Here is a 25,202-nt window from a genome sequence, read left to right as displayed (position 1 = left end):
TGTGTGTGTGTGTGTGTGTGTGTGTGTGTGTGTGTGTGTGGGCGTATGTGTGTTTATGTTTGTGCACATGTGCATAAGTGGTTTGGGTATGGGGGGGGGGGGTTCAGTCCCTGTGTTAAAAACAAGAATGATTAAATGGCTTAGAATTTCTCAAGGAGATATGATTGTAATAAACTGGTTACATCTAAGATTACAAAACAAGATAGCTATTTTTTATAAAATGTGGAAGATATCATTATAATTCAAAGATAATACTAAAATATGGACATTATTTGACTTTAACAAACAATGATAATGATTTTGCAAAAGACTGGAATTCAAAAAATCAGTATGCTATGCTGTCCATATTATCTGATTCTGCTTTGTAATTTCTCAGTTCTTCAGCACAAACATGCATAACATCCATCTTAAAATAAAGCACAAACATAGCAGGACAAACTTAACTTTCAAAGTGGTTTATCAAATGCATTCTTCGATGCTGCTGACTAAGTCTGTAATGTTTTAGGTCACAAAAATCATTTTTAAGATGCAGGACAGGGCAAATACATCAGCAAACAAAAGATGAATAAGAGAATTACAAGGCAAATTTTATGAAGGAAATTCTTATCTATTTATGATATTAAAAAAGGCCCTGATCAAACAGATATGAAATACAGTTTGTTTTATAATCATTAAATCCCTCTCTACCAATAGCTATACATAGAGAGAGGGTCAGAAATCATGGAAATAAACTCAATATACACATTGCTAAACTTAACCTCGCAATGTAAAGACAGAACTTTCTATACTGTCATACTTCACAGATCATTACTATTTTCATTACAACTGTATATATTCTCCTAATCCTGTTTCATGGTTCCACTTCTACTCACGTATCTATTTATCTTTTTGTCTTTTTACTAGGAAAATCCAACAGGACCAAAAAAGTGCCCATTTTCAGTGGAGGCCCAAGGAGAAAAGTTCTACAATCACAATCTATCAAAAATCAATTACAGATATTTTAAATTACAAAGTATCATGTAACAGTACAAATCATAGGAGTGAAAAAACATAATGAGAAAAACATAGAACATATGTTTCATAGTAGAGTGCAATGAAAAACAATAACACAAGTTGGAGAAAATATGTGAGGAAAAACTCATTAGTCATATTATTTGTTAGATTAGTATGTGATAAATGAGACCAGAGACAATTCTAACGAGATATTAAAGAGATGTTAGAGATTATATGATAAGAGATCGTGAGGGGAAACTGAATAATGTCTTAGTATGAGAAAGGGTGTTCATATTAGGATTATAGAAGGAAGTAAGGATCGGGAGAAAAGATTATAAGAAGAGTGCAGGGTAGGGTCTCTTCAGGTAGCTTGTCTTGTCTTGGTTCTGTCTAATTGTTTTCTAAATATCAATATGAACTTTACTAATTGTTCACTGTACTTTAGCTGTACCTGTAAAAGGAAGCACTGCTCCCAGTGCATCTAGCCATACCTCTCTACCTCTTAACAGCAAGTAATAAAATTGACCTTTAAAACTAACAGTAGTGGGTCAGAAAGAGAAGAACTTTCGTATTGCTGAAAATTTTGTATTGTTCAAAACAGAAAAGCTTTTATTTATTTTATTTTTAATTTATTTTATATTTGTTTACCGGGACGGTCCGACTCGGTGCATGCTCATTTTCAGTGGAGGCCCGGGGAGAAAAGCTCCATAGTATAGTTAGAATGTTGATCATCACATGCAAAATTTACAATGTTACATACAAGTTTCAAAAGTCAGACAAGCAAGACAGTTTTAGGTAACAGACACAGGCAATACATGTCAAAATAGAGGATTAAGTCTATCAGCTGCTAATAAAGATTCATCCTGTAGTCAAGTAGTTAACTCTCTCTACTTGCTTTTGCCTATTCTTTGAGACAAGCAAGTAATTTAAACAAGGAATGTTTCTGGAGCAGCCTTGATAAGAGGTGTACCGATTTAATACATGACAAAAATAAATACAAATAAACAACCACATACAGTAAGTGATGAAAACATTTCGTACAGACTTATTTACTCAATGAACAATGTTTATAAACAACCATAGAAAGGTCTAACTTTAAGTAGAAAATCAATACATCTGGGAAGAAAAAAAAAATCTGATGGCAAAAATCATGTCTACATCCCTAAATCACAGCAGTTGAGAAATATGTACCTACATCATTACAAAAATAAAATACAACAATCTTCTGTAATTACAGTATATTGACACTGAAGATGGAATAAAAATATCTGACCAATGTTCCCTTGGCCAACAAATGCAATGAGTACAAAGTCTTTCCCATTCTAAGAGGTCACTATATAGGGGAACTAACTTTTCTCAAGGTACGGTAACCTGAGTTCATGATTGCTGGGTGCTGATGAAAATCTTGCTGCATGATGTTGGGGTGGGTGGCTTTTCCTCCACAATAACCCTGTTTCTGAATTTTGCTAGTGATAAAATGGATGACGAACTAATGTTCTGCTCTCATGGGAGACTACAGCAAATATACAGGTCACTTAAAATGGCTTTCAAACAGGACACTGCAATGAGTTAAAGTAGTAGTCGCATACAATCCTCTCATTATCTTTACACCAGTGATTAACATATTTGAGGGCTAAATATTACATATACTTAAAACATTATATGGTGTATGTACTCAAAATCAGCATCAAAATATTCTGACTTAACAGTTTTATCAATGGTATAATATAAAAAAATCCCTAGTTTTAAACGCTACACGGGACTAACCAGGACTACTTCACAGATAAAGTACTGACCATTTCTAAGTGCTTCTCTTCCTGTACGTAGCATATTTTACATTATAAACAAATGCAAAACCTAAAATGCCAGTTAATGCCAGTTACCTGTATGACAATGTAAGGTATTGCGAGCTACGCCAGGAGAAGCAGGGCAGTGGATGTGTAACATATGTCAGCACAGCTAGCTGGAATTTTGTAAATAATTATATGTCATTTATATATCAAACTGATTTGTACAGATGCTTGTGTTGGAAAATGTACCAACAGTGCACCCTGCTAGATAGAAAAATAAATATACATGTATTATTGTAACTGTTTAAATGTACATGTTTTAACAGAGGATAATGGAAGAGAAGAGGTTAATCTCAATCCACCTAACTTTGAAAATAGTTTGAAATTAAATTATCTGGCTTACGCCATAAAGATTGTACTTTACAGTTCTCAATGCAGCCAGATACAAAAAGTCTGTACTAGGAAGCTTTCCACATTGTCTTTGGGGTGAACTAATTGCTACTCTGGAAGGATGGAGGTCTGAATTTGTTGTATGGCTTCCAGGAGCTGCAGCAAATCTTAGCAAGGCTCTGTGTGTGTGTATTATTGACATAAATGTGCTAAATCCTCACAGCTTCTAGCCACTGGAGGTGGCATGGAAACCAGAAGTAAGATGACCAGATGTATGTGATGTCATTCTGTAATCCATCACTAAAAATGATATTTTAATACTAGCTGAGACTGAAGTCTCATTGCACTCTGTTTTCTGGAACTTGACAAGGCAGGACCCCTCACCTACTTCATCTTACCTTGCTCCAGTAAGTGACCAGGGGATTAATCTTTAGATCAGTCAGGAAAATATAGTGAGATTAGTTAACTATTGTTTTTTTTTTTTTTTCTGTAACTGTGTGAACCTGTCCACCTGTGTTATTTCTAACATTTCCTGTGATTGAAACTCTGGTGTTTACTGTAAACAGATATTTTGTATTTTAATGTTCTTTTATTATTTATTATTAAATATATTTAAACTTTTCATTGTGTCTGGTCCTCTACGGAATATTTTAATCTCTGCGAGTACTTTATATGTGTGTGTGTGTGTGTGTGTGTGTGTGTGTGTGTGTGTGTGTGTGTGTGTGTATATATATATATATATATATATATATATATATATAGAGAGAGAGAGAGAAAGGAAGAGATTTATATATATATATATATATATATATATATATATATATATATATATATATACACACACATATATATATTATATTATACATATATATATAAGTATATATATATATATATATATATATATGTATATATATATATATATATATATATATACATATATATATATATATATATATATATATATATATATATATACACACACACACACACACACACACACACACACACACAGATATATTTCGTGACAGCTCTGGCTGCTCCTGAATGCCTTGCTGTTGGTCAAACTACCATGTGTATTAATTTCATTCAGTATAATTGGGTACCCTAGCAAGAGTCTTAGAGTAGCTGGCTTTGGAGTGTATGGTGGCGTAACTACTTTATAGTTTGGTCAGAAGGAGTATAGCTATTAAATCTCTGCCAGCCTTTCCCGTGTGTGTGTGTGTGTGTGTGTGTGTGTGTGTGTGTGTGTGTGTGTGTGTGTGTGTGTGTGTGTGTGTGTGTGTGTGTGTGTGTGTGTGTGTGTGTGTGTGTGTGTACTGTTTGGAGCAGGGACACGAAGCACCAGTTTTCACTTGGCTGAGGTCTCAACTCTGCAGCTGTGCCACTGTGGAGTCTTACTGGGGATGTGGAGGGAGACAGATAGAGAAATCTAGACCCCGGACAGACTCTGTTCCCTCTGTGCTCTTAAGGAAAATTGTGATTGATGCAGACAGCTGCATTTCGAAATATTGGATATATTAATTTTTGCTCCAAGTGAATTTCCTTCTCCAATGTCAGTGGTGAAGATTCAGGCTCCTTGATTACTGGCCTAGAGTGGCGATGTCACATATTGGTGAGCAGTGGTGTGGATATTAACTGAACTTCTGTAGCCTGTAGGCAGTTGTCACTGAAGGGGGGTGTACTCTCAAGCAGCCACACGGTAAACCTTCAGAGTTTCATTATCACAACAGTTTTATTTATTTTTTGTTGGTTTAGGCAGGCAATGATGTCAGCAGAGGATTATGGCAAGCTGACAAAGAACAGTTGGCCAAAGTGTATGAAGCCAAAGGACTGGTGCATGCCAACCTGACTAAAGAGGAAATAATTTCAGCCTTAGTCACAGCTCAGACCACAAACCAGTAGGATAACCACTCTGATGATCAGAATCTGCAGCAAACAGGACAGTTCACCTTTTCCTCAGAGTACTTAAAAATCGGTCTTCAGTTAAAGTGACTTGAACTGGAGGCCAAATGTTTGGAATTAGAATCAGCAGAGAGATTATGGTCTTTGGAGGCTGAAGAAAGAGAGAGACTGTGGAGTTTGGCGGTCAAAGAGCATGAGAGAGTGCAGCATTTAGAGGGTGAAGAAAATGAGAAGCAGCGTCAGCATGAGAAGGAGATACTCTTTGCTAGGGTCATGGAGGTAATAGAGAAGAGAATAGTTGAACCCCAGAAGCAATAAAGGTCAGTAAATTTCTTCCACAGTTTACAGAAGGTGATAATTTTGCTAGTTTTATTCATCTATTTGAAAGGGTACGTAAACAGTATAATGTTGACCAAAGGCTCTGGGTACAGTTCCTGCTATTTCTAAATTGTCTGATGTTGATTGTTTAAACTATGATAAAGTAAAGAAATGTTTACTTGAATGGTTTAAGCTAACACCTGAAGCTTACAGAAAACAGTTTCATCAGCATATACGCAAGGCAGATGAAAGTGTGTTTGATTATACTGTTGAGTTAAGCACTTATTTTTATAGGTGGGTGAGTGGGTGTCAGGTCACCACTTTTGATGGGCTGGCAGACCCTTTGGTGAGGGGACAAGCCCTTAGCACTTTGCCTGAGGACATGAGAATCTGGTTGGTGGACCGCGAGTGTAATTCTATAGATGAGATGGGGAAAAAAGGGGATCTCTACTTATCAAGCAGGGAATCACTGCACAGGAAGGGGATACATAGTGCTTCATATGGATATAAGGGAACCCAAGGTGGGCAGCTTGAACCACTCCAGCAGAATCCACCAATAACAGGGGAAGCCACTAGTTCAAGTACATGGCAAGGATCAAGGGTTAAATTTTTTAAATGTAACCAGTAGGGCCATGTATCATATAGAGGTCCATGGAGACAAAGTGGGGGAGCCAGAAAATTGGAATAACAGTATTACAGTGGTAAGCTATCTAGAGACAACAGGGGTACCAAACTATTACCAGAGTTTATATCTGATTTTAGTGGATGGAAAACAGACCATTTCTATGAGACACACAGCCTCTGACATAACCAATGTGAAGCCTGCAGTGGTCAAAGAGGAGCAGTACTTGCTTGGGCAGTCCACTCCAGTCAGAGCTTTAGGAGGGACCCCATTCCAAATGCCTTTGGCCAGGGTTTACCTTGACTGGGAAGGTGGAAAAGGAAGCAAGCAAGTAGGTGTGTTTGAGGATATCCCTGCAGATGTCTTGATAGGGAATGATTTTGATACTGCAGTACTATGTATGCATGCAGTTACACATCAGGCTTGGAGAAAGGCATGTGAGTCTGCTAGCCTGGGGGATACCCAGACAGACCTCACATCTGAAGCCAGGGTTGGTGAGGTGGCTATTTCAGGGAGGAAGCTACCCTGTAGCAGTGAACCTGAAGATGAGACACAGCTGCTGGTAGGTACTCGTGTTCCCTTTGATAGTGTGACTGCAAGGGCAGAGGTGAGTGATAGTACCCAGGCTGACAGTAAAGTACCACTGTCAGAGGATACCAGACTTCCTGGGAAAGCGAGCTGGGAAGAGTTACAAAGATAGAGTTGAGACAGGCTTAGCTCTCGGACCCTACACTGAGAGGCTTGAGGGAGGTAGCTAGGGAGGTGCCTGATTCTCAAGGAAAAGGGGAGTCTGCACACTGGAATCAAAGGAATGGAAATCAAACCAGACATAGATAAAAACTAGGCAGCAAATGAATGTGCCAAAAAACAAAAGAAACAATATAAGGTGAAGGACCAGGTGAGAAGGCAATAAATGTGGAAAAAACAAATATAGTTGCAACTTTAGAAAAGTTCTGGAAGAACCTCATGTTCATCAGGAACGAACGCAGGAATGGTTAACGAGAGGTGAATTCAAACCAAGAAATGAAAGGTTAATATTGGCAGCCCAAGATAGTGGGTTATGTACACACTGGTTTACAAAGTCCATTGAACATGTGGGAGAAACAGACAAATGTAGGTTTTGTAAAACCGAATTGGAAAAAGTCACTCACCTTGTTGCTGGTTGCAACACACTAATGGCAGAAAGACTGTATAATGAAAGGCATAATAATGTGGTATAACTGCTGCACTGGGGATTGTGCAAACATTATGTTATCAAAGTGGCTGAAAAACACTGGAAACATGAGCCACAAAGCATAATAAAAAATTATGAAGTTTATATCACATGGGATCACCCATTACCAACAGTCCAAAGGATAGATGCTAGAAAACTGGATATAGTGGTCCAAGAAAAGAAGACAAAGCAGCATTGATCATTGAAATTGTCACACCAATTGACTACAGTGTCTTGCGTACAGAGAGACATAAAGTCATAAAATATCAGGATCTGCAGCCAGAAACGAGAGCAATGTGGAAGAAAGATACCCAGACAGTTCCAATAATAGTAGGAGCAACGGGTCTTATAAAAAATAATTTACAATCATATTTAGATATGTTACCAATATATGTAACCCTATATGAACTGCAGAAGGAGTCATTACTGGGCACACTATGGGTGCTGCAAAGAGCACTACGGACTGACATCAAAGAATGAAACAATACTAATTTCATGAATTTTAATCATACTTTGACTTAGGAATGGGGTCCATTCCCGTCATGGTATTAGAAACCCAAAAGACTTGGAGAAATTAAAAAAGGCAGGAACCAAGGGTTACTGTATACAGAGTGGATCCCTGAAGGAGGGCTAGAAGTTGAGGTAATACAGCAATTAGTAGTGCCTAGAGCCTACCATCTGGCACTTCTAGCCACAGCCCATGACATTCCATTTGCAGGTCATATGGGCATAAGGTGTACCAAGAGACTTATTATGCAGAACATTAATGGCCTTGGATTGCAAGGGAAGTAACAGGGTATTGCAAGACCTGTAAGCAGTGCAAAAAGTAGGCAAGGCAGAAGACAAGGTTAAGGCTCCTTTGATGCCTCTGTCTGTGACCAAGAAGCTGTTTCAGAGAGTAGCTATGGATATTGTGGGGACTCTTGAGTATCACAAGCTCCACAGGGAACAAGTATACTCTAGTGGTAGTAAATTATACTACTAGATACCCTGAGGTGGTAACTCTGTAATCAATCGAGGCAGAGAAGATGGCAAATGCTTTGTTCGGGATTATCAGCAGTGTAGGTTTCTGAAAGAAATGCTGACTGACAGAAGTGCCAGTTTCATGTCAGACCTGCTGGCTTGTCTGTGGAAGTGCTGTGAGGTGAAGCATCTAAAGACCATCCCTACCATCCCCTGACTAATGGTCTTGTGCAGAGGTTAAATTCTACACTAAAGACCATGTTACAGGCATTTTCAGACCAGTTTAAGAGAGAATGATATGACTATTTGCCCCATCTGCTGTTTGCATACAGAGAGGTACCCCAGGAATCCACAGTTTTTTTTTCACCTTTTGAGGTGCTGTATGAGCACAGGGTGACAAGGCCTCTTGATTTTATTTGTGATGAGTGGAAGGGTGAGTGTGAATCCCTGTGAATCCCACAAGGAGTGTGTTGTGGAATATATCCTAAACCTCAGTACAAGGCTTAGGCAGCTCATGGGCTTGGTCCAGGAGAACCTGTCAGAAGCCCAACAGCAGATAAAGGTCTGGTATGACAGGAATGCTCGAGCCCGAGATTATGCTGTTGGACAGCAGGTTATGATTCTCATTCCTGTCAGACACAATAAGCTGCAGGCAGCTTGGGAGGGACCCTTCAAAGTGGTAAGGAAGGTCAATCATGTTAACTACTAGGCAGGAGGCAGGGCCCCAAACTGTACCATGTTATTATGATGAAACCTTACCATGCTAGGGAGGCCCTGGTGCTAACTATTTACAGTAGGAAGCAGGAGGAGTCTGAGGGGGATCCATGGCTCTACATCGAGCCAACCAGCAAAATACCAAGTCATTAAGGTGGAACCTAGGGTTGCAGGCATATATGACAGCACAGCATCATGTGGGGGGGGTGCCAGTGCCAATGCAGATGGTCTCTCAAGACAGGGTATGGGTTAATGTATTCTCAGATAGGCTCATTCCTCTCAAGCAATGTTTATCCAGGATCACTTGAGAAACTAGCTTGAGTCTTCAAAGGAGGAGAGGGGGAGACATGATGATGCGAGGTATTGCCACCTATGCCAGCAGAAATAGGGCAGTGGATGTGTTACATATGTCAGCACAGCTAGCTTAAATTTTGTAAATTATATGTCATTTGTATATCAAACTGATTTGTACAGATGTTTGTGTTGAAAAATGCATTTGTAAAGCTGCTTGTGTTAAAAATGTGCCAACAATGCGCCCTGCTGGACAGAAAAAGAAATATACATGTATTATCATAACTGTTTAAATGTACATGTTTTAACAGAGGATACTGGAAGAGAAGTGGTTAATCTCAATCCACCTAACTTTGAAAATAGTTTGAAATTAAGTTTCCTGGCTTAGGCCACAAAGACTGCATCTTACAGTTCTCAGTGCAGCCAGAGACAAAAAGCCTGTACTAGGAAGCTTTCTGCATTGTCTTTTGGGTGAACTAAATGCTACTTTGGAAGGGTGGGGGGTTTGAAATTGTTTTATGACTTTCAGTAGCTGCAGCAGATCTAGCAAGGCTCTCTCTGTGTGTATTATTAACACATACGTGCTAAATCCTGACAGCTTCTAGCCAAGGGGTGGGAGTAGCATGGGAACCATAATTCAAATGACTAGATGCATGTGATGTTATTCTGTAATCCATCACTAAAAATTACATTTTAATACTTGGTGAGACTGAAGTCTCATTGCACTCTGTTTTTTGGAACCTGACAAGGAAGGACTCCTCATCTACTTAATCTTGCCTTGCTCCAGTAACTGACCAGGGAATACTAATTCTTTAGATCAATCAGGAAAATATAGTGAGATTAGTTAAGTATTGCTTTTCCTGTAACTGTGTAAAACTGTCCACCTGTGTTATTTTTAATATTTCCTGTGATTGAAACTCTGGTGTTTACTAAAAGAGATATTTAGTATTTTCATGTTCTTTTATTATGTATTATTAAATATATTTAAACTTTTCATTGTGGCTGGTCCTTTAGAGAATATTTTAATCTCTGAGAGTACGTGTGTGTGTGTGTGTGTGTGTGTGTGTGTGTGTGTGTGTGTGTGTGTGTGTGTGTGTGTGTGTGTGTGTGTGTGTGTGTGTGTGTGTATATATATATATATATATATATATATATATATATATATATATATATATATATATATATATATATATATACATACACACACAAACACCACATATACAGTGGATATAAAAAGTGTACACACCTCTGTTAAAATGCCAGGTTTTTGTGATATAAAAAATGAGACCACAATAAATAATTTCAAAACTTCTCCCACCTTTAATGTGACCTATAACCTGTACAATTCAATTGAAAAACAAACAAATCTGTTAGGGGAAAAAATATAAAAAATTTAAAAAGTACAATACGCTGGTTGCATAAGTGTGCACACTCAAACTAATACTTTATTGTGTATGCACACCCATAAACTAATACTTTGTTGAAGCACCTTTTGATTTAATTACAGTTTTCAGTCTTCTTGGGTACACACCTGCCATCAATTAAAGGGACTCTGATTAACCCCAAATAAAGTTCAGCTGTCCTAGTAGGATTTTCCTGACATTTACTCAGTTGCTTGCTACAGCAAAAGCCATGGTTCGCAGAGAGCTTACAAAGCATTAAAGGGATATCACTGTTGAAAGGCATCAGTCAGGAGATGGGTACAAAAAAATTTCCACAGCATTGGATATACCATGGAACCCAGTGAAGACAGTCATCAAAAAGTAGAGAAAATATGGGACAACGCTGACGTTGCAAAGAACTGGACATCCCTCCAAAATTGATGAAAAGACAAGACGAAAACTGGTCAGGGAGGCTGCCAAGAAACCTACAGCAACACTGAAGGAGCTGCAGGAATTTCTGGCAAGTACTGTTTGTGTACTACATGTGACAACAATCTCCCGTATTCTCCATATGTCTGGACTATGGGGTAGGGTTGCAAGACGGAAGCCTTTTCTTACACAGAAAAACATGCAGGCCCGGCTAAAATTTGCAAAACAATACATCAACTCTCCCAAAAGCATATGGGAAAATGTGTTATGGTCTGATGAGACCAGGGTCGAACTTTTTGGCCATAATTTCAAAAGGTATGTTTGCGCAAAAACAACACTTTGCATCACCAAAAGAACACCATCCCCACGGTGAAGTATGGTAGTGGCAGTATCATGCTTTGGAGTTGCTTTTCTTCAGCTGGAACTGGGGCTTTAGTCAAGGTGGAGGAATTATCAACAGTTCCAAATACCAGTCACTTTTGGCCCAAAACCTTCAAGCGACTGCTAGAATTATCAGCAGTTCCAAATACCAGTCACTTTTGGCCCAAAACCTTCAGGTGTCTGCTAGAAAGCTGAAGATGAGGAGGAATTTCACCTTTCAACATGACAATGACCCCAAGCATACATCCAAATCAACAAAAGAATGGCTTCACCAGAAGAAAATTAAAGTTTTGGAATGGCCCAGCCACAGCCCAGACCTAAATCCAATAGAAAGTCTGTGGGGTGACCTAAAGTGGGCTGTGCACAAGAGATGCCCTTGCAATCTAACAGATTTGGAGTGCTTTTGCAAGGAAGAGTGGGCAAATATTGCCAAGTCAAGATGTGCCATGCTGATAAACTCCTACCCAAGAAGACTGACTGTTGTATAAATCAAAAGGTGCTTCAGCAAAGTATTACTTTAAGGGTGAGCACACACAACAAAGTATTAGTTTAAGGGTGTGCACACTTATGCAACCAGCGTATTGTATGTTTTTTTATTTTTTAATATTTTTTCCCCTAACAGATTTGTTTGTTTTTCAATTGAATTATACACGTTATAGGTCACATTAAAGGTGGGAAAAGTTTTGAACTGATTTAGTGTTGTTCTCATTTTTTTACATCAAAAAAAACTAGCATTTTAACAGGGATGTGTAAACTTTTTATATCCACTGTCTGGCTGTCCCTAAAAACCTTGCTGTTGGTCAAACTATCATTTGTATTAATATTAATTTCACTCAGTATAATTGGGTACCCTTGCAAGAGCCTTAGAGTAGCTGGCTTTGGAGTGCCTGGGGCGGTGTAACTGCCTTATAGTCTGGGCAAATATAGCTAGTAAATCTGTGCCAGCCTCTCCCAGGTGTGTGTGAAAATCAAATCTCAAAGTGTACATGTGGCAGCTGTTTGGAGCAGGGACACGAAGCACTGGTTTCACAGTGAGAGAGAGTGGTGGAGAACTTGGCTTGGACACTCGGCTGAGGTCTCAACTCTATACCTGTGCCAGTGGGGAGTCTTACTGAGGATGTGGAGGGAGACAAACAGCGAAATCCAGACCCCGGACTGACTGTGTTCCCTATGTGCTCTTAAGAGAGCTGCATCTGGAAATACTGGGTGTATCCATTTTTCTTCCAAGTGAACATCCCTCTCCAGTGTCAGTGGTGAGGATTCAGGTTCCTTGATTACTTGCCCAGAGTGGGGACGTCACAACCTGGATGTATATACCTGGATCATGGCAAATGACAATATGAATAGGAGAGAAACAGAATGAAATATAAATGAAAGAAGTCAGATCTTACTTACAGGACTTCCTCGACTTCCTGGTTCACCACGCAAACCACGTTTTCCTTTTAATCCCTTCAATGAAAAAATAAAATAAAATTACTGACAATAAATAAAATATATCTGAAGCCATTACAACTAAATATTATTATATGTAGATTGGCTCTGATTTATTAAGAGACATGAAGCAAATCAGAACTGCCTTATTTGTTAAATGAGCATACGTTAGCAGTCAATTTAGTAATTAATTAGTTTAAAATGAGGAAATGAACATTTTAATGTAAATACTTTTTACCAAACTGCCACCATATTTGAAACTTTTAAAATGTTTAACAGGACCAAACATCACCTCAGCAGGAAAGGTATATTCCTCTCTTACTAGTGCTTTAAAGAGATATTTTTATAGCTTGGACAGGGCTCTTCCAGTTAGATATACTAATGCACTGGTCTTGTCTCTTCTGATTACTTCAGTCCAACAGATGCAAACAGCTCATTTATCATTAACTTGAATATTCTGCTTAACAGACTTCCTCTTTCTGAACAGCCATTCAACAACATCTGCAAGGCAATATTTTCTTTTACAAATGCAACAAAATGGAAAGAAAGAAAATGTCACTGATAACTGAAAGACTCAGGCAAGCAAAACCCTTTTTACCCACTGGCAAATGCTATACTGCAATACTGCACTGGTAGACAGTAAAAAGCACAGCTCAATATGTTCCATCAAAATAAAAAGAAGATATATGAGTAAGCAAAAAAGTGAAAATGAAAAGAGGATTTAAAGAAGTTATGTTTTACCATAACAATCCAACTGTGTTATTGATCTTCACCAATCCTTGACAGTGGGTTCGGTTCTGAACCTCGGAACTGACTCAGCCATATCTTCCAGCTCACTGTCTCCAAACTTTTGAGTCAGGCACTACCCATAATGCTCCTCACAGAGATTACCTCAGATTGAGTTTGCAAAATAAATAGTGTATAGAACAACCAAATTATGGTTCACTATAGATAATACAGAGAAAAAGGCCTTATATGAGTCCTTTATTGAGAAACAAGCCTAGCACTAATCTGATCTACTAAGAGTCTTAGGCTGCAGGATGTTGGGTGGGGATGTCAAGGATTGGTGAAGATCAATAACACAGAGGGAATGTTATGGTAAGACATAACTTCTTTATCTGATGTTGTTAATCTTCACCCAATCCTTGACAGTGGGACACAATCCCTAGCTGCCTTAGCCTTGGGAGGTCTCATGGAAGAATATTCCTAAGCACCATAGAGCCAAAGGATGCTCAACCCCTCAAGACCTGTTCTAATTTGTAATGATTAATAAAGGCATGATGAGAAGACCATGTGGCTGCTGCACAGATGTCATCCAGAGAAGCTCTGGCATGAAAAACTGCTGTCACCACAGCTCTTGTTGAAATGACTTGAATTGGTTTGGAAAGGTGATGTCCTTGAGAATGATAGATGAATGTGATTCAGTCTCTAAGCCACTTAGCTAAAGTAACCTTAGTAACTGGCTTGCCCATACGGAGGGAAGAGAATGCTATAAATAACTGATCTGATTTTCTAAATTCTTTTGTTCTGTGAAGGTAAAAACGTAGTTGTCTGTGCACATCTAGTAAATGAAGGGCATATTCTCCTTTGTTAGAAAAATTAGGGAAAAAGACTGGTAATTGTAGTGAGTGATTAATGTTGGATTCAGAAAAATGATGGATTTGCTCTCAGTGCAACTCTATCTTTATGAAAAATTAAATAGGGTGATTTGCATGATAGGGTCTGCAAAATAAGCCTTAAATAAGAAGCACACCTAGAAGAGAACCTTATGGGGAATCCTTTGCTGGTTGTTCCAGAGGTGAGAAATTTGTTAGATCCTAGGAAAATAGTACATTTGATTTAGGAGAAAACTTCAAAACCAGTGGACAAGAACAAAAATCTGTTTTGCTAAGTTTCTGCTGCAGATATGTGGTATACAGTGTCAAAGAATTTCTCAAGATCTAAATATATAGTCCTTATAAATATACCTTGCCCCATGTTGGAGTATATGTTCCACTGTGAGTAAATGCTAGTGATGGTACTGTAATTAGGATGAAACCCATACTGCCTATTACTGAGAATGTCATCTTTTATGACAATAAAGTCAATAGGATTTCATCATAAATTGTCTTTTCCACAATTTTAGTGAGGCAGCAGAGATTAGAAATGGGTCTAAAGTCTGTAGCTGAAGTGGGTTGAAAAAAAAGATGAGGGAAAATTTAAAACTGTGTGGAGCTATTTTAGTTGTAAGCATTAAACTGAATTGAAAAGCAAGGGGTTTACATCCCCAAGTTTGAAAACACTGGAGTGAACAGTATGGAAGATTGGGCGATAAGAACAGCCAAGTTTATCAAGATGCTTCTGTGTTGTTTTACTCAAAATTATTTTAAAGAAGAAAGATGGATATTCAGTGATCTTGTGTAAAGGAAGGGAAGGGAGTATGTGTGGGCTATTAGCAAGGAAATGGTTCTATTGACTAGAAGGATTGCTAATACTGCTTTTTTCTAATTTGTGACACGTTAAGGTGATGCTTTAGTTTAGTACTTGACTCTAAAATTCTCTTAGCAAAAAATTACAGCCATTAAGGGTCTTCTTAAAGGCCACAAACTACACTTGCAGATGCAGCTGGGTTAAAGGGTGAAAGAGTGAACTTTCTCAACAAGAAATAAGATCTCATAATGCCTAAGCCATAAGGTATAGCATAAAAAAACTTCAGACATCTCAAGCAAGGTAAAAGCTGAAGAGTTTAACTCTGAATAAAAGCTGGAAATATCTGCCAAATGAACATTAATGGAAGAATAGCTGAGGCCAGAGACAATGATCTTGGACAAGCAGGGCAAGACTGAAGGAACACGGGCTGAGAAAGCATTTATGTCTCTGCTGGATACTTAGAGAGAGATGGGTCTGCTTGTCTTGATATGTTTTAATTTGATGGTCTCGGAGAGGAAGGAATGACAGCAACTACTTTCTCACAAAAACTGTGATTACTGATTATTAATGGCACTAGAGAAGCTATGGTGTCACAGCACAAGGGAGTAGACACCTAGGTTGGAATTGCCTAAGGGATGAGGAAGTAGCATCTTGAAGGCTATAGATGAAGTGACTTTTTCGGCAGGAAAAGAGTTGGTAGGGTGGCCCACATTGGTCTGTGCCAGTAAGGGAACTATGAAAAGTTTTGCCTTTAGAAGCTTAGATTTCCTGATGAATCTTGTCTTCAGATACTAATGCTATCAGACACACAAAATAACTAAAGGAAAACTCATTTTCAAAGAGTCAGCTGTCAAAGAAATCTTCATATGAAAAGCAGGGATAAGTTATATTGCAACACTACAAAAAACTGAAAAGTATATTCATTCTTGGCCAGTGACACGTGGCTGTAACTAATTAACAGTAGAAAATTAAGAACAAAATGCAGTATTAGAAGCTGACTGATGCACATTACTGGGTCTAACAATGTCCCAGTTCTCACTAACAGATAGCTGAGCAGTTCTACTATTCCTGACAACTAATGGAGATAGTGTGAGGAATGGTACATGCACAGATATGCCAAAAATACAACTTTGAATATCTAATGAAAAAAATGAAAGTCGTGTACTTACTATAACAAAAGAGCTATGTTGTCTGCTTCCATCCTTTCTCAATGGACGGATCTTCAGATCCAAACTCAGATCCGTCTTCAGCCACTGTATACTTTAGGATCCAAAGATAAGGCTCCTCTAATTACCCATAATTCCCACCTTCCCCCAACATTACCTCAGAACAAGTTTGTCAACAATTCCATAAGCAGTTTCCCAAGTATAACCATGCACTTCTATTCTCATCTGGAAATTAAGGAGCATGTGAAAAAGACCAGGTGATAGGTCTGATGGTCATACCAGAAACCAGGAAAGAAATTAAATCCTTATTTATGAAAGGAGAAAGGAGGGCCATGAGAAAGTAAACTAGACCTTTAAAAGTAAAGATGCAGTCCTACAACAGAAAGAGTTGATTTTGACAAAACTGTGGCAGTAGAACAAAGTACTAAAGTGGGAGACAGTAGTCTGCTTGTGGAAAATGATTATTCACTGTATACCAGGCAGAAGAGGAGTGAATTTATTCCACTAATCAGGGAATGCTGAGAAGCAGGCATGAGACTGAAGCTGCTATATCTAGATATTTTCAGAATATTCTTTCCTGGAGGGTCAAAACCATTTTTATGCAGAACATGCTAAGCAGAAACTACAAAAGTTTGTCCAACAAAAAGTGAGTTATCAAACAAAAGGAGAATCTGCTTCTTGTTCTTCTAGTAATAAAGCCCATAGAGACTGTACCAGTGCAACCTTTTCTATTGTTTTAAAAGAAAATGCTTGAGAGACAGAAAAAAAAACACAAGAGTTGACTAGAAGTACCGGGAGTACGTTGGAAATGAAGCAGACTGGATGTGGAAGATGGACATAAACAGGAAGAAAATCAGCAGCTCAGAAATCGACAAATAAATGTGGGATTACAAACTATTAATTATATTTGTGTAGTATGGCAGAACAAGACAACCTGGAAATATTGGACCTTTTTGACTTTGTTAAACTTGCAGGGGACTTCAAAGCATGCCCTACTTCATGTCATTAATGTTTGGAAGAACATTTCAAGGGGGGGGGGGGTAGTGGGAGGGAAGAATTAACTGCAAGTAAAACATTTTGTTTTTAACAGCAGTATTTTTATAATGCATGACACAACCTGCATGCTATAAAGTAAAGCTTTCTCACTTACTTTTGAGCGTAACAGGGATACTAAAGTAAACAAGTGCCCCTGTTTTTTCCTTCTTTCCTTCTCATTGTTCATTTTTTAAGAAAGTACAGTTGTGTAAAATCTTACCATAATGGTAGATGTCCTTGTCTTCAGTGCTGCAGCGTTCTTAACAATATGGGATTCCCTGCCATGGAAGCCTGATGTCGGGTCAGTCTTCCAAAGACTTCTGAATTTAAAAGGTATGCCAAATGCCACCATATGCTCCCTGCGTAACATACCGCATAAAGGAGACATTCAGGTTTACCAAAAACAGAACTGATTGGCCAGGAGGAACACCAGTCCGAGGAACCCAAGAAGTAACGTATACATCCAGGAAGGTAAAGACCTAGGGGGATGGAGGGAGGGAGTGCATACTGCAGCAGTGAAGGCAAGGACATCTACCTTTATAGTAAGATTTTACACAACTGTACTATGTCCTTACATTCACTGCTGCAGTGTTTGTTATGATATGGGAGAGTGCCAAAGCTCAAGAGGAAACTTAGGAGGAGGAAAGGGCAGAAGAGTCCCCTAAAAAAACATGAAGAACTGAACTAACAAAACCAGCCCTAGCTCTAGAGATAACATCCAATTTATAGTACTTGGTAAAGGTATGCACAGAAGTCCAGGAAGCTGCTTCAAGAACAGAATTAGTATCTAAGCCTTTGGAAAAAGCATGAGAAGAAGCCACAGGTCTAGTAGAATGAGCCTTAATTGAAAAAGGAAGGCTTTTGCCATGAAAAGTCTAACAAAAGGAAATAGCCTTAGAAATCTAAGAAGAAATAGTTTGCTTGGATACAGCAAGCCCCAAAGATCTAGGATGAAAGGAAAGAAATAACTGACCAGATTTTCTAACAGCCTTGGTCATACATATGACATATCCACATAAATTCTAAGTTGCCTATGCATGTCCAAAGTATGCAGCACCCTCTCTCTCTCAGTTTGGTGAGAGGGGAAAAAGTAGGCAGATTAATATACTAATGAAGTGATAGCTCATTAACATCCTCCTGCATAAAATAAGAGTTGGCGTGCAAGGACTATCTATCCTCATGAAAAATCAAAAAGGAGGACAAGCCATAAGGGCCTGCAACTCAGATACCCATCTGGCAGAAGTAAGCACTAACAAAAGAACAGTCCTCCAGGAACAATGTTGCAAGGAAGCTGATGCAGCGGGCTCAAAAGGAGCCTGAGTCAACTTCTCCAAAACAAAATTAAGTTCTCAGGGAGGAGGAAAAGACTTCCTGGGAGGTCTAATATTAAGGATGCCTTTAAGAAATTGTCTCACCTCAAATCTAGCAGCTACAGGAAGAGAAAAAGGCAGACAAGCAGAAATATCTGATAGGTGGGCCTTAATAGAAGAATAAGCCAAACCAGCATTGAGCAACTCACACAAATAAGAGAAAACCAAAGCAGCAGCTATAGTAAGTGGGTCTAGGTTACAACAGAGACACCAACAAGAAAACCTCTTCCATTTGGTTAAGTAGGATTTCCTAGTCATAGGTTTCCTGGCCTCCTGCAGGACTTGCATCACATCCTCAGAAAAAAGGTGTCTATGAGGAATCAAAATCCTATCACCCACAGTGTCAGGTGAAGCGTGGACAGGTGGGGGATGGATAAGCAATCTCTCGTCTTGTGTGATTGATCCACCCTGTGAGGTAACTTGGGATGACTGCCCCTGGTTAGATGGAGAAGAAGATGGAACCAGTGCTGTCGCGGCCAAAAGGGAGTCACCAATAAGATTTTGGGTGCATCCTGTTGGATTCTGAACAGGACTTTCAGAATGAGAGGAAGGGGAGGGAATGCATAAAAAAAATCCCCTTCCAAGAGAATGAGAGGGCATCCACCTTCCATATCAGAGGACCTGGGACTCTGGCACAAGGCAAAAAGATCCACTTGAGGAGTACCCCAATGGTGTATAATGTCCAGAAACACATCTCTGTGAAGCATCCATTTGCAAGACTGAGTTAAGGACCTGCTCAAAATGTCTGCCATGTTCTTCTGAGTGAAAGGGATAAAGACTGCCTGAGCAGTCACTTGACAGCAAGATCCCATACCAGAAGCGCAACCAGCAAAGAAGATAAGATCTCGTTCCACCCTGCTTGTTGATATTCCACATCACTGTGACATTATCTGTGAATACCTTGAGAGGCCCTGCAGAAAAGAAAGACTGAAAGGCCTGAAGAGCCAGTAGAAGGGCTCTCATCTCTTTGACACTGATGTGTTCCAGTACTGACAAGGTGACCATACCCCCTCTACCTTTAGGGAGCCAAAAGTTGCCCCCCTCATCTCATATTTGAGGAGTCTGTGAACAATTCCTGAGAGGGAAGAGGGGGATGAAAAAGGATCCTTGGATTCAGGGACAACTGCTGAATCCACTAAAAAAGTTCCTGTCTGAGGCAAGGAAGAAGAGGAACTACAAATTCTAGAGGATGAGGATGTTGAAGCCACGCTGACTTCACAAACCACTGAAACTTTCTTATATGAAGTTTGGCCAGAGGAAGCATCAGAATGGTGGATGCTATGAAACTCACAACTCTCGGAAACTCTCTGGCAGTAATGGAAGCCAGAGGAAGAAGAGTATGAAAGAAATAAATGAAAGTTAAGGCCTTTGGAGGGGACAGGGATGCAAGCACTGGCATAGTCTAAATCCTGCAACCCAGAAAACCATGATCCTGAGAAGAAGTCAGAGAAGACTTTTTGAAATTGACATTGATCCCCAGGCTCTGAAGAAGGGATACAGCAAAATTAATATTTTGCAAAAGGGTCTCTGGAGAAGATGCCTGAATCAACAGGTCGGCCAAGTAAGGAAACATTTGGATCCGTTGAAGTCTACAAAAGGCAGTCACAGGATCAAGGCATTTGGTGAACACCCTTGGGGCAGTAAAAAGGCCAAAAGGCAAAGGAGTGAACTGAAAATGCCAGGAAGCAACAGAGAAATGCAAAAACATCCTGAAAAGAGGATGGCTTGGAATATGGAGAGAAGCATTCTTGAGATCTAAAGGCAGATTTGAGGGGGCAGAGAAGAAACAGAATCTGAAGGACAACATCCAAAAGGAAGGTACCTTTAGAAAAGTGTATAGATGAGAGAGGTCTAGAATAGGTCTCCAAGTGCCCTCTTTTCTGGGCACTAGAAACAGTCGGGAGTAGAACTTTTTCCCCCTTTGGGACACAGGCTCCTCTTGAACAGTACCCTGAGACAAGAGATCTTGGAAGAACCTCTGGTAAAAAGGGAAAATGTTCCTGAGAAGGCTGAGGCATGCCCATAAAAAGAGGACAGGATTTCTACACCATGAAGTACCCTTGATGAATGACTGACAGAACACAAGAATCCTGAGTGATCTGAAGCCAAAATGGAAAAAAAAAAAGAGAAAGGCGAGGAGAAAGACGAATGTGTCTGGGAGGGAACAGTTAGTCACACAGCACCTGGTTTATCCAGAAACGAAGGCTTTGGAGTCCCTGAAAATTGAGTAGCCTTAGCAGGAGGAGTTTGTTTGCCACTCTTCTTACCTTTAGTAGAGGGACGGGACTGCCTATGAACAAAGGCAGACTTAGCAGGGTAGTTTCTCTGAAATTTAGGCACAGGAGAAACAGACACATGTTTAAGTTCCCGTAAGGCCTTGCTCTTATCCTGAAGGGACTTAAACAAACCAGCAGCAGCTTCCCCAAACAAAAGTTTAGACTCCAGATGAGCATCCACCAACTTAGCTTTAATGTCATCAGGCACAGGTTGAAGCATAAGCCAAGAATACCTCCTCATAACTGAACTAAAAACAGTAACCCTTGAAGAGGCATCCGCTGCATCAAAACTATATTTAATAGAATGATGAATGAATTGACAGGAAGCCCCTAGTAAGGAAAGAACAGAATTTTTACCCTCAGAGTTTTGAAAATCAGAAATAAGTTGACAGGGCTGAGAAAGAACAGCCAACACATACCTAGACATATGGGTCTGATAACTAATAGCCCTAAAAGCTAGGCAGAAGTGTAAACCTTTTTGCCCAGTCTATCCACAGTTCTGCTGTCCTAGACAAACAGCAATAACTTGGGCAAAGGAAGCAATTGAGACAGCTTATCAAAGGCTATGGACATTACTGGGGGGGCAGTAGCAGGACATTTTTATAAAAAAAGAACAATCCTCAAGAACCCTATAAAACCTATTAGATTCTTGGAAGCAGGGGGAAGAGAATCAGGCACCTGAGAGGCATTAGGGAAAGCATCCAAGACAGGAGGAATAGCCTCAGGTTTAGGAGAGTCAACTGCAGCCACTCATAGTACTTCTTATGGATATCAGAGACCTGAGTACAATCCCACTTAAAAAAATCCATCATTCTAGAGAGTGTGTCCCTAAAGGAAATTTCCTCCAAAGGAACATCAGGACTAATAGATTCCTCCTCCTCTGACCCATAGTCCAAAGGAGAAGGAATTTGATTAGAATAAGTTAGGGATTCATTATCAAAATGCAAATCATCTTCAGAAGAATCCTGGTCTCTAGGCCTTTGAAGAGGAGTAGAGGACCAAGCAGGAGCAAGAACTGAAACCCCATGAGGAGGCTTTAAGGACAGTAAAGCAGAAAACTAACCCCTGAGTAAAAGCCTGCCACTCACTGCGGATCTCTAGAAACAGAAGAAACATGTTTAATTTTTTGTTTCTTTTTAAGGGAACATCCTGAGAAGGCTCAGATCCAGGATGACAGTAGAGAACCATAGCAGGAACTTCTTCCCCAATTAAAAACTGAGGAACTCCCTGAGGCCCCTCAGAAAAAATCCATCCATGGTTCCCTCTGAACATCTGAGACAGACGCCTGCAAAACCTCTTCGGACATGCTACCAGCTGGATCCTCACCTGCCTCCAACACAGTTGCGGCAGAGAAATCCGACAACATAACTGAGCAAGCCTCTGGGTTCTTAATGACCTCAGGAGAAACACCTGGCAGAGGCTGGACATGGAAGATTCCAGTTATACCTTTTTTATCTTCTTCCCCAATGGCTGACCCTCGGGGTGGGAGATTCCTTCCATAGTATCTTTAGAGAGTAGCTTAAGACACTGGTTCTCAAGATACAAGGAAAAGGAAGAAATTCTCCTGCGAAGGGTTTTTGGAACAAACACCTGACAAACAGAACAAGACGTATGGTCATGAGAAGCATCTAAGCAAAAAAGACAGATTGTGGTGGTCTCTATGAGGAGTCTGTCTCTCACACTGACATTTACCCTTCCTGGATGACATTGACCCCAAGAAACACAAAAAAAATATGAGAAAAAACAAAATCCCCAATGGGGTACTTACCTTCCAAAAACAGCAAACAAGCGTAGGAAGTCACTGGGGAATGAAAATGCATTCAACTGGCAGAAGACAGATGCAGGTAAACAGACCGACAGTGTAAAAGATACATTTAGACTAGTGGCAAAGTTGTTCTGTTTTTGGTAAGCCTGAATGTCACCTTCACACACTACATTACGCAGGGACCATATGGTGAGGTTTGGCATACCTTTTAAATTCAGAAGTCTTTGGAAGATTGGCTGGACATCGGACTTCTGTGGCAGGGAATCCCATATTATTAAGAATACTGAAGCAGTGAATGTAAGGATGTCTGTAGGCACTGCAATGTACAAAAAAAAAAGGTCTGGTCAAAAGAATATGATACAGGAAAAATGATGTGTTTTTTTTTCTCTTGCAAAGGGGAACAATTGGATTAAAACCTTTGGCTTGATCTAGCAACAAGTTTTAAGGAGAAGCAAATAAATAAAAAAGAACACTGAATATAATTAAAAAAAGTTTTCCTCTTGCAAATAAAACAGTGCTTGTAGAGGCAACTGTGTATCTAGTTCTCATGCTTCTATGGAGATAATCTGATAAGGAATAATAAAAACAGACTATTTCTTTCTTTCAAATGTTTTCTTTCAATGGCTGGGAGATAATGTTTTCTGAAAGCATTCAAGTGTTTTTCTAATCTGGGAGAGGAATAAAGATAAGACAAAAATAGACAGCACTTACTGAACGTAGTAGCACAGGCTGTACCATGCATCTTAGCATGGACAACCTTCCTTATAGGTTAATCCAAGTCTATGAGTGTGTCTGTCAGTCTGGGACAATTATTCCTATTAGTTTTGCATATACGTATTAACTTAATAGGTTTTAGGGGTGTTCTTTTTTTTTTGTTTTTGTATTTTTTGAAGGTTTTCACTAAAACAAAACGTTTTGTATGATGTGACACAGGCTCAAATGGATATGACAAGAAACAAATGTATGAAAGATCAACCTGCTAAACAGTGCATACAGATAACACAGATGCTGGAACTAGACATTTAAAAAACTGTTACACAAAACAGGTGGTAAAACGAAGTTAAGTCTTACAATAACGTTCCATCTGTATTGTTGATCCTCGTTCAGTCATTACGTATGTGTATCGGTTCCGAGCTCGGAATCGAGCCAGCCATTTTCCAAGCTCACGTCAGCTTCAAACTCTTGAGCTAAACTCTTACCCACAATTCCCCTCCCCCTGTTACCTCAGATTGAGTTTTCAAGTTAAAGAAGGTAGAGGCTACCTCTGGTCAAATAACCTAAGAGAACTGGATGGTGAGATCCACTAGAAACCACAGGAGGGGGAAGGAGGGAGGGTCGTAATGACTGAACAAGGATCAACAATACAGATGGAATGTTATGGTAAGACATAACTTCTTTATCTGATATTGTTAATCATCGTTCATTCCTTACATATGGGACAGAGTCCCCAGCTACCTCTATTCCTGGAAGGCTCTCATGGAAGGACATTCCTGAGCACCATAGAACCAAAAGATGCTCTTCCCCTGGAGGTCAAATCCAATTTGTAATGATTGATGAAGGTATGAGGCGTAGCCCAAGTTGCAGCTGCATAGATGTCATGTAAAGAAGCTCTGGCATGGAAGGCAGCAGACGTTGCCACCGACCTTGTTGAATGAGCTTTCATGGTAGCAGGCAACGAGATATTACGTTGTGTGTAAATAAAGGTCACACAGTCCTTCAACTATCTAGCTAATGTGACCTTAGCAGCAGCCGATCCTAATCTAGATCCAGAAAAGGCCAAAAATAACTGGTCAGGTTTACGAAAGGGTTTAGTCCTGTTTAGATAAAAATGGATTTGCCTGTGTATATTAAGGGTATGTAGGCAATACTCTCCTCTGTTTGAATGGTTGGGAAAGAAAACTGGCAATTCAATGGCTTGATTAATGGACAATTCAGAGATCACTTTAGGCAGAAATTATGGATTAGTTCTCAGAGACACTCTATCTCTATGAAAAATCAAGTACAGACTCTTAATACATAAAGCTTGAAGTTCAGAAATATGTTTGGCAGAAAGAGCGACCAAAAACAAGGCTTTCCATGACAAATACTTGAGGTTGCAAGAAGAGGCTGGTCCAAAAGGTGCCATTGTCAGAGCTTGCAGAACTAATGATAAATCCCATGGTTGAATAGGTTCTCTAAAAGGTGGCTTCAGATGATTCACACCTTTTATGAAGGTCTTGCACAATTTATGGGACATAAGAGAGGAATCTTGGACACCCTCATGAAAATTAGAAATTGCAGCCAAATGAACTCCAATGGTAAAGGCCGATAGACCCAATTGAAACAGGTCGGCCAGATAGTCATGTATTATCGACACTGGTGC

At 39.5% G+C, this 25,202-nt stretch overlaps 1 protein-coding gene across 1 annotated transcript in view; it reads right to left on the bottom strand.

The window, feature by feature from the left end:
* The window catches only part of LOC122790588 (collagen alpha-1(XXVII) chain-like), a 1,538,899-nt gene that overhangs the window by 539,548 nt on the left and 974,149 nt on the right, over positions 1–25,202 (bottom strand). The window contains exon 25 of the mRNA XM_044058114.1: positions 12,784–12,837. Coding sequence (XP_043914049.1) covers positions 12,784–12,837 — 54 coding nt within the window. The remainder of the gene's footprint in view (positions 1–12,783; positions 12,838–25,202) is intronic.

This window comes from Protopterus annectens, chromosome 16.part0, assembly GCF_019279795.1.
Source record: "Protopterus annectens isolate FY-2018-M chromosome 16.part0, PAN1.0, whole genome shotgun sequence".
NCBI classification, from domain to species: Eukaryota; Metazoa; Chordata; order Ceratodontiformes; family Protopteridae; genus Protopterus; species Protopterus annectens.
This window is presented reverse-complemented; position numbering and strand designations above follow the sequence as displayed.